This window comes from Acanthaster planci, linkage group LG11, assembly GCF_054643075.1.
Source record: "Acanthaster planci isolate LZ-2023a linkage group LG11, COTS_SCS, whole genome shotgun sequence".
Taxonomy (NCBI): domain Eukaryota; kingdom Metazoa; phylum Echinodermata; class Asteroidea; order Valvatida; family Acanthasteridae; genus Acanthaster; species Acanthaster planci.
The window spans coordinates 3,125,983-3,144,023 of NC_141787.1; the positions used below are offsets into that span (position 1 = coordinate 3,125,983).

At 39.1% G+C, this 18,041-nt stretch overlaps 2 protein-coding genes across 9 annotated transcripts in view; one reads left to right on the forward strand and one right to left on the reverse strand.

The window, feature by feature from the left end:
• LOC110987367 (uncharacterized) overlaps window positions 1-6,546 on the forward strand; it is a 72,799-nt gene extending 66,253 nt beyond the window's left edge. For 7 of the 8 annotated variants that reach the window (XR_015427139.1, XR_015427138.1, XR_015427136.1 and 4 more), the window contains 3 exons: window positions 2,114-2,168; window positions 3,745-5,229; window positions 5,270-6,546. Coding sequence is in view for 1 of the 8 variants with exons in the window: in XM_087142997.1 (XP_086999123.1) it covers window positions 2,114-2,168; window positions 3,745-3,867 (178 nt within the window). In the remaining 7 variants the exon portion in view is untranslated. Of the gene's footprint in view, window positions 1-2,113; window positions 2,169-3,744 lie in introns of all 8 variants that reach the window. The other variant, XM_087142997.1, reaches the window with a different exon arrangement.
• LOC147797253 (microsomal glutathione S-transferase 1-like) lies at window positions 3,821-13,593 on the reverse strand. The gene is made up of 3 exons (XM_087142999.1): window positions 13,407-13,593; window positions 12,779-12,858; window positions 3,821-7,922 (listed from the first exon to the last, which is right to left on the reverse strand). Exons 1-3 carry the CDS (start codon window positions 13,527-13,529, stop codon window positions 7,679-7,681), a joined length of 447 nt encoding a protein of 148 aa, XP_086999125.1. The 5' UTR covers window positions 13,530-13,593; the 3' UTR covers window positions 3,821-7,678.
• Window positions 13,594-18,041: the final 4,448 nt, after the last annotated feature.

Here is an 18,041-nt window from a genome sequence, read left to right on the forward strand (position 1 = left end):
GCACCATCTGGATTAGGGCACCCATTTTATATTCCATGGTTCTCATATCTTTTTTCAATTGAGGGAGGATCTGTTGGTCAGAAAAAAATTAAATTCCTGAAAAACAAATTCATGCTGCTGCCATATAGGTGACTGAATATACCATACACAATGCACTATGTATACAGTTTGTCACTTGTTTTTATATTGAGTACCATAAGTGTCTTTGTTTCTAGCTGATTGCAGAGAAATATTTATATTAATAAATTGATGTTAGTAAATTGAGCTTATATTTAAGAACCATTAGCCCAATTCACGAGCCATAATTTAATGTAAATCATTATGTTGAAGGGGAAAATTGTAACCCCCAGCCTCCCTCAATCAGCCCTACACTCAGTGCAATATCCAGATCTTAGGGAGGGGGCGCACTGTGCTTGACATATCTCCTGTACAGATATTTTTTTAATTCTTTAAGAACAGTGATGATGACATCATCTGAAGTCATATGACATGCCTGCGAAGTTGATTGCAGAACTTTGAGTTATATTTGGTTTATATTTACATGGGATGTACATGTATGTAGACTGAGATGTATTTTTTGTGATTAGCACGGTTACATTATGATGTCAAGTGACATCATCCGAAAGGGATACAGTTTCATGTGTTATAACTAGATAACTTTGAGTCTGATTTGGTTCAATTTGTGTACGCATATAGCCAGGAATGTGTTATAGATGATAATTTCAGTCACGTTAGGATAAGGTTGCTAGAGGTCAAGAGACATCATCTCAAAGGCCCATACTTTAGTGTCGTATACCTGGAGAATTTTGAGACCAATAAGGTTCACTCTTGGTATGTATGAATAATGGGGTCTTTTAGTTTAAATTGAAGGTGATGTGTGTGTTATGGGTAAATAACGTCATGTTAAAGGTGAACATTTTAAGGTTGTATGAAAAGAACTGAAAATCCAATTCCATTATGCATGTTTGTAGGTAGAAAGGGATGTGTTATGGGTGAAACTGATGATGACACTATGATGACATCATCATTGGAATTTTTACAGACATATTTTTCTGCATATCTTCATAGATACTTGAGCTCGTTTAGTATTTTGTCTACCCCTCTACTAACAAGTATGCACGTATGCCAATTGTATTTTTCTCGAACTTGGAAATGCAGACAAGCCCTATGTTCTGTGGCAAACAGACATAGTAGCTCTTGTTAACTTTATTTGTTTGCACGTATGTGCTGGTCCAAAATCTTCATACTGAAACGTCTTTGAGGCAGATGGCAGCACATTTCAATATAAGCCTGCGATCGGAATGGGAGTGTGAATCACTGTAATGAACAACTGCTATTTTGTGTAGCCCTTGTCAAAGTTTGTTTTAGTAGCATTCCACTGTGAGTGCAAAATTTGGAAGGATTGAGACTATGGCCAAAATGTGAGGTTGGTTTCAAAGGCTGTATTGTGTTAAGCTCTTAAGCCCACCTTGTGTTGCTCATGCGTAAAGTTAGGCTTATGTACTTGAAATTATACACACTGCTCTGGGACATTCTTTGCACTGTCTCAAAAGACTAACCAGAAATACCAGAGGATTTTGAATGAGACTAGCAAGAAATGCCAAGAGGATTTGAAACGATTAAAGCAATGGTGACCCTGCTGAGGAATACATTCTAGAAATAATAGAGAAGTTTGGAGGACTGAAGTTCTATCAATTTCTTGTATCATGAAATAAACTATAGACTGATCTGATTAGACGCCATAACTGCAGTGGTACTGCACTCACACTTACATTCCTTGGAGTGATGCACGTGTGCATTTGGCAAATCATGACACCCTATTGGTCAAAGAGGCATGTAAAGCACTTGTACCCCCTATCCATGAGCATTATGCCACTGCAGTAATGGCTTCTAATTCTGGTTGTCGACTTACACTATATAGGGAAACTGAATAGGTGCTCACAAGCAAAAAGCCACATTCTCCCCTAGTGGTCCCTGTTCACCACTTCCCAGGTTGCATCGTGTAATTGGGGCATGATGCCTGGCTATATATGGTGTTTCAGGTTACATTTGTGTGATCATGAATGTGATTCTGCTGTCTTGTTTGTTTTACCCTTTATCCTATGACTCCAAGGGGAAGCAGTAGCACAAAGGTTTCATCATTAATGCCTAAAACCAAAGATTCCAAGGTATGTGGTGGTTGTTTTTATCTTTTCACCCTTCTGGTCCTCACATCCTATACCTAAGGCATTCCATTATCTAAAATGTCCTTGGTTGTGTGTTCGTACCTGGAATTTGTGATATCTCTTTGGTAGGGGCATAACAATACCCAATGCATTAATAATCGGGATACAGAAATGCTATGATATGGCACTTTGATATAAAATTGTGTATTGCAGTACTTAAAAGGTGGGGTTAATACACTTGAATATGAGGTAAAGTTATTAAGCAAAGTTGGGAATGAAGTTGAAGACAAAAGATCAAGCTGTTTCCAAGATTATATGTCAGGTGTAAGTCTTCATAACATGGTCCAACATAGCTTATCCACCAGCAGAAATGGGTTGCAATGTTACCCATTTTCAGTACACTGAATCCCATTGTGCCCAGAAACACTCATCTTTCACTACCTTGACCATAAAAAGATATTTTCTTTGTTTTTTTTTCAGTGGCAGAATGTCAATTCACTGTTTTGCGTAATTGGTGAATGGTTGCCTGAAGTGCAATGCAGGCTAACAATAGTCAGTTGCCCTGCTGCTTGATTGGTTACGGTGCATGGTTGAAATTTTCCAAGAAAAAAATATGCCCTTGTTACAAAGCATTGTAATTTACATGTAGGTAAACTGGTTCTTGGTGCAACAAAGTGAATGTCTATTGAATCCAAATGACTTTTGGAATCCTCCGAATTTCAGTATTTGCCAAAGACTGAATGAACATTTTTGCTTCATTGATGATCACACGTGAATCAAAAATACATTGTACCAAATGATGTATGTACCCAACTACATGGGCATAACCCATTTTATGTGGCGTCAGGGCCATGCAGGTACATAATTGGTTAACTAGTTTATCGGTCCATTTTAGTTACGGTCATACGGTTGAAATTTTCAGAATCACATCTGCAAGTTCTTAGGGCTGAGTCAACTCGAAAAATTCACTATTCACTATATTAATGCCATCAAACTCTTCATATTTGTGCCAAAGTACTTCTTTGTACTTAAACTGTCAAGACATTCATAATGGTGAAAAAAATCCAGTGGAAAAAAATTTGGTGAAGCGACAAAAACTATTCTCCAGTAGTAAAACATTTTGGCAGTGCAGCCTGCCCTGCCAAAACCCCTGCGGAGAACACTGATCACAACATAGCTAACCACATGATGTGACCAACTATTAAAAAAAAGGGAATAACTTCTCAAGGAAAATGCTCATATTTTCTACTCTAGTCTTTGAAAATGACCAAATGACAAGGGCATATTGAATCAATCTTGTCAAACACAAATGATTTAAAGACCTTCCAACACAATCTGCCAAGGCAGGGGAAAGGCCAAACTGAGGTAGACAGCCAGTGAATTATATCAATGGCATCAGGGTAATCACCTGAGGTTATTAAGACTGCTGAAGAATTAACATGAAGTAACATGATATTTCGACTCTGAATTCTACAAGAAGTTGAGAAGCAATTGGAATAATGAAGGCACTGAATTATGGAGTGAGAATTCTTTTGGACACAAAATCTTTAGTCAGCTTTGTTTTCATTTGTTTTAACAGCTTGCTCATCGTGCCAACCAGGATCTGGAAGCAGCAGTTAAGATGGCTGATAGATTGAACCAGTCATCACACAAAATGCTGGAAACTGTTTGTAGTGACATCACTCAGTCACAGTTCCTTTAATCACTTCTGGGTTGTCATACTGACCATTCATGTAGTTCCTAAATCAAACGTGGAGAAACTGAACCTAGGACACGGTATCTAAATGGGTCTTTACTGTAGGCTTTTTTGGAATAAGGAATTCCACATTTGAATTAAAACAAGTGCTACAACATGGCTGAAAAGCCTGTACATGTATTTAAATTTGTATGGGCTTTATGAACATCATCTGGAGGTGTGAATGAAATAACAATGAATGACAGTACCTACAATTTTTTCTTCCACCCTCACATCCATTTTTCTCATTAATATCAGCAAAATATGCACTGTGCATACTACAGTCAGTAATGTACGTGCACTTTGCACACTTATGCTCACTTGTGCCTGATTTCTAATTGGAGATTAATACACTTCACTTGATTTGAATGAACAAATCTGAAAACTTGTTAAAGCCACTGAACAACTCGACACTGTCGCATTAAAATTTAGTTTGAAAACAAATTAAGAGGTAGTTGTATGGTACCAAAAGCAAGTGTTAAGAATTAAGTGTAATTTTGTATTTGAAACTTAATGCTCTACATATGCATACTTTTGATAAAATTGTCATATTAAAAACAAATTTAATTTCAGCTGTATGTCGTTTTTAATTGAGAAAATTTAAGTTCTTGCATTGATGAACATGTGAGTTGTCCTACCTTCATTTTCTTTACTGTAGAAATAACAAACCAAAAGATAATTCCCTCTTTCCCCTGCCTTTTTTGAAAAACTCACTCAATCTGTTTACTCATTAATTGAAGACATCTAATCTGAGATGTCTTGAAACACTTGTGTCCATGCATGTTGCCATGAATTAGGACTTTTGATTTGAATACATTTGAAATTGAACAATTTCCCTGCTTAAATATGAAAACAAAGAACATCTTGTAAATTTCAAGATAAACTTCTTTTTCAACATTTCCCTTGTACATCTTGCAGGTATACTGTCTGTATAAATGGTAAACTAGGGTATGAACGTATTGTATTATAACCACCTTACAACATTTTGAAGTTTATTTTTTTTAAGTGTCAAAGCTGTGGCCTTCTGCGTTACATGTAAGTACCATTTTAACAATGTTTTCCTAATATATTTCTTTATAAGCTCTCCTGTGTGCCTTTATACATAAATATTAGAACTTCCTACATGTATGTGGACCAATTTGAAAAACAGTATTAAAGCCCAAGTGCATCAATGTTAACGTACATAATGGGTATATTATGCTGCATTTGGACAAATCACTGATGGCAAATTTCTAAGCAATTACCACCACATTACCTTTCACCTGTATTTTGGGGTTGCTCAGATACGGCAGTTTATTGTGTTTATATATGTACAAAACAGATGAAAAGGTGGATTTTGTGTTTATATATGTACAAAACAGATGAAAAGGTGCTTTTTCAGTTTTTCTGCACGTAGATAATTATCAGAGTAAACTCGAATATATTGTAGAGAATAAGTTTACATAAATACATGCACAATAAGTGATCATATGTAGCTTCTGTTGAATTTCTAAAGCTACCTGAGCATACTCAACAACTTTTTTAAAGGCCTGCTGCATTCAATTATTTTGTCCAATAAGTATTGCAAAAATGCACCGTCGTGTCTTCATTAGCCTTATTTTTAGCTTTTGTTTCACTCTGTCAAAGGGTATTTTGCTGCCTTTTTGGTGTCATACTAATAAAGATTTCCATATTCATGAGCAAACCTGTAATGTCACCCCACGAAAAAAGCATCAATGTTACATTGGTTTGTACACCCAAAAGTCCCACATTTTGTAAATTTTGCAAGGCTGAATTTTCCTGTCTTTGCTGATTCATCCTTGATTATGTGCAAAGCAGTAAACAATCCCTTTCTCTGATATGTTTTCAGTGAGGAAATTCTGGGTTCACTATCTGAACAAATAAAACCTATGCACTGAACAATGTATACCTTCCTGAATGACATTATAGCAACAGCTCCCTCAGTTGTCCTGGAAAGCATGGATAATGTCCAGTGTTTAAAAAGTGCATTTTTCAATGCATTTAACCAAAAAGGAATGTAAAAGAGTTTTCATACACTGAACAAGGGTATAAAGTTGAAGAAAAATTGAGTTTAAAACAATTCATTACAACTACATGGTAAGTATAAAGCTTACACCATACCCTCTTGTAAGGGTGTAAAACTGTTGACATAAAATTGGTCAAAACAAGGTTAACCAGCTGAGGGATCAGAAAACGTAATAGTTTGGTTGGACCATTAACAGGCCACATGTATGAAATGCCATAAACAAATTAACAATGTTTAGCTAACATTTGATTTTTTTAGTGTACATTTCCTGTTAGTGCATATGTGTACATTGTATGTTTAACATTGTTGCATACACACTATGAAAATTAATTTCTGAGACATGCGATTCATTTTTCAGAACAGCCCTTGAGTAAAGTTCTGTGACTGATTTCAGTCATAAGCAATGTAAATACTTGGGTGTTTAAACTTTCATAGTTTACATTAAAAAACTTTTATTCTCCTCAGCGTTGTCTTGTTTAATCTCAGTGACCATTTTAAATTTTTAACATGTCTAAGTTGGGTCAATTTGTATATCAATGTTTTGTATTGAACTAAAATGTTTTTTGTTTTGACATAGAACAATCCTGATTTTGAAATAAAATTGTGTATTTTTCATCAAAGTGTGTCCAAAAAGTGTTCAATTTGAAAGTTGTTTCAACCACATGTAACTATTCTGTACACTATTAGAAGGCTTGCCTCAGACCATCCTGACTACAATTCCTTGCAGGACTTTGGTACACTGCACAGGTGCAGGAATTTGGTACACTGCACAGGTGCAGGAATTTGGTACACTGCACAGGTGTTTTCTTCCATACTTTTAAAAAGCACCACCAGTTATTAGAATTTCAGAAAGGATCTTGCTAATTCTCATCATTTTCTTGCTCTAGGAATTCATGCATCTGAAACCATTTGCGTTGCCAATGCCAGAACATCAGGTGCCCCTCCCCACTTGAAACCTTTGATCACAATGTTGGTCTGTTAATTCCCCTCACCCTTGCATCCTTGATACAAACGTAAAGCTTATAGTTTCACATATTCCTTGGTGCCTGGAGAGCACATATATCCTTTTATTGCACTGTGAAAATCCAACATGTCAATAAAAGAGAGTGGAAGTAGTCGCTACAAATAAAGAGATTGCAATGTTAACAGTAACAGTTACAAGTACAAACTGTAAGAGGTCTGTTGCCCGCACTGAAACTCCAAAACATTTTCCCATTGGAAATGGCAAAACTTGGGTTGTTTGAAAATTGTGACCAAAAGAAAGTTGCACTACAGTGCCCATCACCCTCATCCGTCTTTTTAATACTGCTATTTGATTCGCTTGAATTTTCCCAGTAACAAATTCAGAAACAGGTAGTCCTTTCAACTATATTCCTCCAAAAAGCATTGAAGAGTGCAAGGTTGAATCAAATCAATTCCAAGTGTATGTGTTTTTATAAATAGACAGTAATGTTCAGGTCTCTCCTTCAGTGCTATTTATTGCTGTGCTTGCCAGCATGCAGGCAATGCACTTCTTGATCAATTTAATTCACCATAAAATATGCCAAATTTTCAACCAAGTGTACTCAACCAGTTGTATATCAACCATAGCATTTTTACCTTACTTTTTACTTTCACTTTTTTATTATTCCAAATTTCTACAAATTAGTTGATTCACATCACTCTGTGTTAATTTTAATCCGAATTCTAAACACATTCAAAATTATGCAGTTTTCAGAAGTGTGGAAACTGAGATATATAGCTTAATAGCAATTATATATGGCCCATCTTCAGAACGTCTAAAGCCATTGATATGGTGGCACCTAGTCCTACGAAGAAGCCGAGTGCACGTGATGGTTGCGGGAGTGGTGTCAAGTAGGCCACCGTATGGAAGAAACGAGAAATAACGAAGATCCGGAAATGCCAGGTAGCTGCAGACACGGTTGGATCCGTCAGAACATATAACAGGCCCACTATCAGAAACGGCGGGATGTTTTCCATGTCATTACGGTGGCATCTGTGAGTAGAATTTAATGAAACCGGATAGAGAAAACGAGGCTAGATTAATGATTCGGGTCCCTTAGGACCATCAATCTGTAGAACAGTTAAGACATGAAGCATTCAATGGTTCGTGTATTTGTATGTACATGTAGTAATGACTGTGACGTCATGTTTACTCATTTTTCTTTCATCTGTGGTTTGCTAATGAAAGATTCAAGAGCTATCAACCAAAAAATGACATTTCATAGGCGACGCAACTATACGGCATGGCATTGGGCCATCGTGTCGTGCCACGGCCACACTGTGCAGTGTTTCCGCCACGCACGTACGGCAGACCTGACGGCCGGGGTTGTCAAAAATCATCGCCCAACTCCTTGAACAAGGCTAGGTGATTATACCACCGATTTTGGCAGTCATTTCAAAAGCCTACATTTATATCCGCGAGTATTTCGGTGTCAAATTCACATTGCTTATAGTGTGTGGAATCATGGAGGTAGTGGAATTAAGTAACCACACGAAGCTGTGGTTTCAAAATCGCGCAATTTTCGGAGCGGCATACTACTAGTACATACTACGACTAGTAAGTCACACGTCGCCGGTGGCGTTACGCTGTCTTCTTGTCCTCCTCCATTTGACTAAAAGTCGCTCCTTTCGTCGTTCTTCGCGTCGCATCGCCTTACATCGCATTGTGCGTTGTGTTGTGCATCGCTTTGCGTGTTACGTCGCTCAAGGCACGACGCGATGCACGCATGACGCCCATTGGTCGAGTTCGGGCGGCCTGTCTTGAAACGGGTTTCTTGTTCTCGCGCTCGAACTGTCGGCAGGAACACGACTCAAGAACACTGTTCCCGGAACAGGATGCACGCACCACCTCCTCGTCAGGGTTTTACTGGAACACACCGGAAAACTCTTGAGTTTTTTATTTTTGAACAGCCGCAAACAATATCGAGATGGCTCACAAAGCCGTGGACAATGGGAAATTGTACAAAATTAACAATAATAATTTTCCATAGCGAAGAATTGAATGTTCCTTTTTAAATAGAAAAGAATTCAGCCCAGGTTTCCAAAGTTCACTCTGAAAGAACGTACATGGATGCCGCCATGATGCATGTAATAACCGCTTGTACGTTCCCAGTGTTCGAGCGGCCGACTAACGAACAACAAATCGAGCGGTTCGTGAACATAGGAGAACAAGCCGCCCCAACTCAGCCTTTCGTGAACTACTGTGTTGGCCATGTGCTGATAGAGGGCACCTTTAATAGTTCCATCCCATTTGCTTGAAAATTTTCAGAGTACCAAAGTGAATACATTACGCTCACAGTTACGTCTGTAAAAGCTATTAGCGCTCCATTTGTTTGCACTACACTTTCTGGGTGCATTCGCGCGGTTACTCTTCTTAACACGAGTAGGATGCATGCACATTACACTCGGGTACTCCAGCCATTCGTGCGCGCAGGAGTACTCGTGTTTGTAGCTCGCTCAAACGCACCCTCTGGTTCAAAATGACGTCACACCTGGACATCGGGACCCGAGAAGTTTCTGGGCTTTTCTCAGTGACAGTCCCATGTTTGAGACCTGCACCTTGGTGGGCTGGTAGTCACAGCAACATGACTCCCTGTGGGATAACCTAAACCCTAAATTTCCGTTGGCTTTAGAGTTCATGCCAATTTGGGTAATCTTTTAGACGTCATGGTAAGAGAATTTAAAGCCATCACTCATTAATAGTATGTCCTCTGTCTTTCTTTAGGTTTTTTTTTCTTGGCTTCTTTTTGGTTACAATTTCATTGCTGATTGACACCTGGGAATAAATCGAAGGGAATCAAGCCACAGTCGTCTCGAGTCCATTTTTTGCCTGGTTTTGCGCCTCCTATCCTCCTTAATTGGCGGACGGATCTCCACCCTCCTGACAACTGCAGAAGGACTGGACCGCTACAATAAGTAGAGCTAGAGGTGACGCCAGGGTGCGTGGCTGTAACGGTCAGTCAGCATCGATTCTCGAGCGGGCAGCTCCAGGGAACAACTCCTTGTCCGTTCGTGAGTACAGAAGCGTATAAGGGCCACTTGCAATTTTTGAGTTTCTATCTTGCCGCGGCGAGTTTAGCCTTTCGTCAAGGCCTTCGCGGCTGTGTTTATGTGTAACTACAAAGCGGCTGGACCAGAGACTACATGCACGAGTGGCGCAGCCACGAGGCCTTTCAGTCTAACTTGTCAGGAATTTCTTATGTGTTTCAGTATGTTGGGGTAGCAAAAATCCCAACCAATCCTAATCGAGGGGGTCAGCACACATTAACCCTTTTTTGCAAATTGAAAGTATACGAAAGATGGCGAGCGTGCCAACTGTGTCGGCGGCCGTGAGTGCAGATCAATTGTCTGAGCAGTATTTGTTCTGTTCAGTTCATTCATTTTATTTCCACTTATTCCTGTCAAAACAGTGAATCCATTAGCACGTTTAAATAAAGCAAGTACTCGATAGTAAGTGGAGGAGGTCTCTAAAAAGCAGGGCTTGTAAACCGGGGACCCCCTGGGGATTGTGTGCATATAGATTGTGCTCATTACATTTACATGATAGTTATTACAAAAGAAGTACACAATATTTTGGACATTTCTTTAGAATACGCTGCAGCTGGAAAACTTCACCTTGCCGAGTTTATACCGTTGCATCGTTAGGCTATTGAGGCATCTGTACGCGGGCGTGACGGGATATGGTAAGAGCTCCATATTTCAAGCACTGCCGTTTTGCTTTATCCATTCAGCCTTGATGAACTACTTGCTGGTGTTATTCTAACGTCAGAACCCTCCCCCACCAACAAGCATCATAGCTGTCATCTCACCGCTTATTGTCTACCCTCATTGAAAAACCAGATAGCCGCGTCTGTACCAAGAATTTTGTGAACTGTCCGGGTTATATCGGTCGGAATACTCCCAAATTACGAAGCAGGGTCGAACAGAATGGAACATGTTTTGATAAATGGAAAGCATTTTTTAATTGAGCGTGTTTTAAAGCGAATGTCATTTTTTAAAAGTTCGTATTTGAGAAATTTGGAGTAGATTTTTCAAAAGCAGAATGATATTTTAAGGATTTAATAGATTTTTTCTAGATTCCAAGAAATTTTCAAAACCGTAAATTTGTACAAAGCCAAAATTGTTCAAGATTGAAACGAATTGTTAAAGTCGAAACTTTTTTCAGATTTAAATGCTTTCTCAGATCAGATGATTTCTCAATTCAGATGATTTCTTAATTCAGATAAAATGAGATTTCCGTAAAATACATAAGCCGCTACGTTGTAAAAAATGTCTAAATTTCGACAAAAATGTTTACATGGTACAGGTTTTGTTCTATTTTTAAAGAATGACGAACTTTAAAAATTCATTCAATCCTAGAGATTACGTTGAGAATATAAAAATTCACTCACTTTTTAAAAATTCACTCGATTCGGAATCTAAAAAAAAGAAATGAGATCCTTAAGATTTTGTTCGGTTTTAGAAATATAGCCTAAACTTCTAAAATACAAACTTTTAAAAATGACATTTGCTTAAAACACATTAGATTTAAAACTAAAATGCATTCTGTTTATCAAAAATACGTCCCAATTTTTCGACCCTAATGCTACTTTGTAGTGGATGGTGTACTCCGACCGGTATACCACGGACATTCTTGGTAGGCCTACAGACGAAGCCGGAAATGCCCAAACATTACCGATACCATCCAAATGGCCTTTTTCTTCTCCCTTTACTCATTTGGCTACCAATTTTATTCATTTTAATCTTTGTAACAATTTTCACAATTTTGAGCAGTATTAAAGAAGAAGTGTTGACGTTAAACTGAATTTAATATGGACAGGAAAGTTCTGAATAGTTCGACTATTCCCGGAAATCTGGAGGAGTGTTCGTCACATGGACATTTGGCGATACAAGGCTCCTGATAAGAAGAGTAGTCAGAATCATTGGGTATGGTATCCAGATTGAGTCTTAATATGCAGCGATTTGAGCTAGTGTTTAGCTAACTCGCTAAGTAACGAGATAGTAACGAGAGTTACGAAATAGTAACTCAAACATTTGTTTCTGCAAGTGGCCATTATACGCCTCCGTACGTGAGTATAGCTCCCGAATAGTTTAGATTTGGACGAGTTGTACTCTTATTATAATTTTTCTTATGATGAACACCCCTTCAAGTAATATCCAGCCTCGCTAGCAACAGAAGTTGTTCATTGTAAATATGGAGACTGTGGAGATAATACTTCAGAATAAATCAGTTGTGTGTAAGTGTAAGTCAATCCAATGGCTCTCTATCATTCTTTTTGATAACGGCTCCCTGTCCTAAGGAAGACGTTACAATTCTTTTAGGGTTTACTGTTTCAATTCAAAATTGATGGTTTGCAGTCTAGGAAAAGACATCTTTCAGGGTTTTAACTGTTTCAATTCAACTTGATTATTGCGCCCTCCAGAGAGAAAGTCTGGAAGCGGGTAAGCAAATGATTAGTCTATTTTCTACGCAAAAATCAGCCAGGTACGAGACCCACTTTTAAATTACACCATTGGCGTTTATCGTGACCTTTATTTTCACGCTGTAACGCGGCCTCCGGTCGAGTTAAACTCAAATAGCCGAAACCATACACAGTTTACAAGCGTGGATAATTGCCAATAACTCTGTTATAAATGTGCCCTGAAGCTCGGAAAACTTTTAAACACCAATATATTCCGCGAGCCAGTTCTGGGTATTGCTCGATGTATAATTTAGTAGTTATGAGACGTATGATATGCTTTTTTACCCTCGTGTGGCGATTGTTCGATCTTAAAACTCTGAGTCCCTACCACAGAAATTATTTCTCAACCTGATTCATTGATGTTATCTCGCTTTTGTATTATTATTACCTTTTTCCGCGTTCTATATCCTCGTCCTTTCGGAAGGCTTTCTCTTTATCGCCACGCACATCTTCGGGGTTTTCAACAACCTGTTGTAACATTTTGGATGGCAAAGATCAGGATTTTTTCACTGTCACGTAATCTTTGTTTATATATATATTTTTTCTGAACATAATTTCGGTATTAGCAAATATTGGGGTTACATGTAGTTTCAAATTGTTCATTTTTTTGTAATCTTGTTATCATTTCCGTCATATATTTTCAACGGGAGAATTGTAAGTAATGGTGGCTTAAGGATGCAGTTGTGATGGGATACAAACACAAACCCGTCCAGTCTCCTTCGGATTATTTTCTGTCTGAGAACCTAATTGCTATGTGCGCATGAGATGTCCTTGCGCTTTTCTCAAGCTTGTGCTCGGTTTACCATGTTTCTGTGGTCCATATACTTGTCACGTCAATCACTGGCTTGGTTAGTCTCCGTCTTGTATAATTACGATGTTACATGCGAGACTGAGATTCAAAATTGGATTTCGCGAATTCGAAGACAACAAAGATCAGAAACTCTTGTTGCTGTGTGTAAATTACCCGCGCAGAAGTAAAGCAAATGTGTTACATACATGACACTAATGGTACTAACCTTTCGCCTCAATCTGTATTGGGAAACATACAGTGACATGAACATCATTTTCAGAGTGACGGCGGTAGCGTACCACGCAAAGAGGCAAAATACCTCATGTTCGAAAGACAGGAACGAGGCCATCTTGGTCGAGACTCGAACTGCCGGTGCCCTTTTACCCCTTCATAGAATACAACAATGCCTGTATATATAGCTTGCCACTATCGTTAAGTTTAAACACCACACTATTATCATTGCACCATGACCTACATGAAAGATGATGACCGAAAGATATCCAAATAAGGTTACTTTATATATTTCATGTATTTTTTATGAATTGTTCACACAATAAAGTAGGGCAGGGTGAATAACAATGACAGATTTTGCAAACGTTTGCAGCTCTTTGGAAGTTTTTTTAAAGCCCAGTTGGGCGAAGAGTTTAATCCGACCCGGATCTGACATAATTCCAACTTACTTTAATAAGAACGTGACAGGCAACTTAACGTGTCACTAACTTCATTTTTTTTCTATGCGACAAGACAGCAAAGAATTCAGGCATGGACAACACAAGTTTACTTTGTGTACCGCCAGAGCAGTTTATCGTCTGACGACTTAACATTTCAATTAACACTTGTTTTTCCGGTTGTTGCGATCCACGAAAAGCACTGTTATATATCCAACGCCCTCGGACCGCTGCGATCCGCGGAGGCCGAGGCTTCATTTCATGAACAGTTCGATCCGAGTCGTGCACCATTGTTTTGTCTCCAGTCCTTGCAACCCACAAAACACAATTACACTTCCATCAAAGCCTGCTTTTCGGCATCACTCGTGCCGTGAAGAACAAACGTTTGTACTGCACGACTGTTAACAACTCAAACTCCAGGATATAAAAATATCCAGCTAAAATTATCCAAACAGCTGGTATCATGGTTGCCATGGGTGACGAGTCCTCTAAACCACAAATTTCTTGAGATTAATTTACAAGCAAAGTCAATAGTAGCTATATCCAGTGACGAAAGCCGGGTATTGTGACTGCATGATATTCGTGTGTAAAAGACTGTTTCCCGACAATCGCTTACAACCCTCAGGAATGCTTGTTGTGTTAATTAAATTTGGGGGATGTTACCGGTTGGATCCAAATAAACCCTAGGCATATGACGGCGTACAAAATGAAATTCCGCTATATGGTCATTTGTGACCGCCGCTAAATACCCTAGGCATAGGGACTGGGTGCATTTAGTAATATATACGTATTATATTAGTGGCATCCCGCAACAGGGTGACCAGATTGAAATACGGAGCGCCCGAGGGGTGGGTGTGGGAGGGGTGTCAAGGGGGTACCATCAGATTGGGATAGGAAATGGGTGTAATGCTGGGGGCTATGGCGCAAATATTACATAACAGCTCAAAAATGGCATAATGAAATATCACTTCCATGGTAGAGGGAATGTAAATTAGAAAGCCGTGTCACAGTTGGTCCGTTTTAGACAAGCAAATACTAAGCCCAACAACATCACCTGACAAGTGATGTCAAAGGTTGACATCTGAACGTCGCAAAGGGGAGCTGACAATATGAGTGGGCACTGTAAGCTCACCAACGCGTAGGAAAAAATAATGCCCAGAGGAAGGCAGAACGGAAAAGCTTTATTCTAACTGACACACACTGATTGTAAGGCTGGGACGGAAAATATCCAATGTAACAGGTCGGCGTGCATCCCGACGGCTGTTACACCGCCGACAGCCAGCTATCCAGTGGACCTCTTCACTAATAAATCATAATTATGCACGCATGCGCACAAAGGTACATGTATACTGTAAGTACATAGCTTACCATTGAACTTAGCCTTGATCAAGGTGTGACTGAAAAAATTCAGAGACATTTGCCACTGCCGAATCTCTCAACACCTCAGACGCATCAATACAATACACATATATCACCATCACTTATTCTGCATGCATCTCAACTCAAAAGGGTGACGATTTGTTGTCTATATATGACAACGATAACGATATCTGACGGTAATGATGACGATATCGATGACGATATAATAATCGATGGTTCAATCTACGTAAAAGAAAATTAACATCTAATCACTAAACTAATCTCAACTAAACTTAATAAGCAATAGTTAAAGCTACGCATAATTTGAATCGAATTACTTGTAGCAAGGTGTAATTCTCATACAACAATTCCTAACTCATTCATTTATACTCATTGAAAGGGAATAAAGAACACTTACGACATTGAGCTTATCCAAGAACAAAAAAGGCAAATTCCCTTATTCAACTTCAAAGCTGCAGAAGCTGACGTGGCGAATGACAAAATGACTGTAGTATTACATTATGTGCGTATATATGAGAGAAGACCCAACAAAACTGAATCATAATATTGAATCTACTGAGCAAAGGTATTTGGGTCAACTGGCTAGAGCCACCCGGGTCAGGTCTATGGAGGGCCGTGCGGAGGGTCAAAGGGAACCAAATGTTGGTCAATTTCCGTGCAAAGGGTTCTGCATATGCAATACATGTACTTGAATTTAGTTAAATTGATAAAACTTATTTAGATGGAATTATTAACAACAACCAGGTATATAACAGATACTAATAAGATTCTATTAGTTCATGTTTTGAAATGTTTGATCAATAGATAAGCTGGGTAATTTTAATGATGCGGATTTTACTCGCTGTTATGTATTGAACATGTTAAGGATTATAATACATGTATATAGTGTTTACACTTTTCTCTAGATCCAAAAAAGCGAATAAGGGACTAGACGTTTTTGAGTGAAAAAGCACTCTGAACTCATATGGGTAAAGTCTGAAAAAGAACCCCTTCCAATGGATACTTGACCACAAAACATGGAACTACCGTATCTGTTGGAGTGAAGAAATCGAAATCGTCTGGTCCCGAGTTTCAATCAGCGGACACAAATTTTCACTTGGATAGAGTATTTGGGAAGAAAATCTATGAAGGAATGGTCCACCAAATAGTCAGTTGGTATGAGGATGTACATGTACGTTCAATTGCTATACATATAAGAAAGTGTGAGTACCTGTATGTACTATGTCTCCTCAATAATAAATATGGGAGTACTTGTTGTTTTTATTTACAGAAACATTTATAATTAGTAAGCACCCAAGTTTTGTTGTCAACCATGGACCCGGTGTGTACAATCAAACGCAACCGACAACATAAAGACATTGACAAGTTCACATACTTCTTCTGTCAAAGCAGTGCGGGAGAACTTCTTGTAGCATCCATCAAAGGGAAGGCCAGAGCATGTCAGGTTGGTCAGCAGCGAAGAAAGCTTGCTGACACCAGATATGTGGGTGTACTTGAGAGACTACCATCTTTCTCAGAGGAAGACTTCATTGCACTAGAAATGAGATGGCACAAAACATGTTATTCAACATCCAGCCCTGAGGGCAAATTAGACAGATTAAGAAAGCAACGACAGGATCATTTGGATGCATCAACAAGTGCTGACTCAGCCCAGTGTTCAGTGTCTTCAGTCTCAACTAGACGAAGTTCTAAGTCAGCAATCAACTGGACGCTCTGCATGTTTTGCCAAGAACAACGCAGTAAACAGGTCCCCAGTGTACAGACACTATAAAAGTCGGCAGCCTTGATTGAATTTAGCAAAAATGATCCCGTAATGTGCATAACACTTTCAGGCATCAGTGACTTGATTGCAGCTGAAGGCTGTTATCATCTTGTATGCTTGAGGGGATTTGAGAGAAGGTCTTCAAAGGTCAAATTATTTGATGATCCAGAGGAGCCGAAGAGGGATGAATGGATGATGAAACTGTGCCGAGACTTGGGTGTAGGGTTGTCTCGTGGTCATGTTTACTGCATGAGCGATGTATGGGAGAGATACCAAGGTATGTGTGCTGAAAGGGGTACTTCAATCCCACTAAGATATCTATCTCGGAGAACAACCTTCTGTGACAAGGATCAACTTCTGGTTTGACAACAGGCTAGTTACGTTCATACACTTAAGGCAAGGTTTCTCCTAATGTATCCTGGTGAGAAGTCTGACTTCAACATTTCCAAGATCCTTACAAAATCCCGTCAGCAAGAAGTGTTATCTTCAGATTCAGAATCTACAGATGATGAAGAGGACACCACAATAAGGATGACACAAGGCAATATCTTTCAAGACATGGTTCATGTGGCCCTTAGAATCAGGGAAGATCTACTTGACACCCCTGGGCACTGCAACACCTGGCAAGACCTTGACCAAAAACATGTGGATGAAGTAATAACGAACAGCCTCTATCTGTTTCTACGCTTGCTTTTGGGGGGCATTGATATGGTGCATTCAGGCACTGAGGAAGACATCAAGCGAAATGTGTGCCGCATTGACCAAGACATTGTATATGCAGTTTTCAGTAGACGGAAGTTGACACAGAAGCATGTTGGCTTAGGTCTTGCTCGTCACCAAAGCAACCCGCTCTTGTTGACTTGTTTCATGCTGCCAACCATACCATTAGTATTAACACAGTGCGAAGAATTGACACAACCACAGCCCATATAACATTCTTGAGAGGTTTGTCACGAATGGCAATGTCTACATACCAGACAATATCACATAAGAGAGAATGATCCACTGCTCCTGTGACAACATTGACGTATTGGGGGCAACAATAGATGGA

What these genes read in the sequence shown, in the direction of transcription:
- LOC147797253 (XM_087142999.1), bottom strand. Translation starts at nt 13,529, where the DNA reads ATGGCCTCGTTCCTGTCTTTCGAACATGAGGTATTTTGCCTCTTTGCG. An exon ending in AATACAGATTGAGGCGAAAG is followed by an intron (nt 12,859 to 13,406) that starts GTTAGTACCATT and finishes ATGTTACAACAG; the next exon opens with GTTGTTGAAAACCCCGAAGA. An exon ending in GATATAGAACGCGGAAAAAG is followed by an intron (nt 7,923 to 12,778) that starts GTAATAATAATA and finishes TTCTACTCACAG; the next exon opens with ATGCCACCGTAATGACATGG.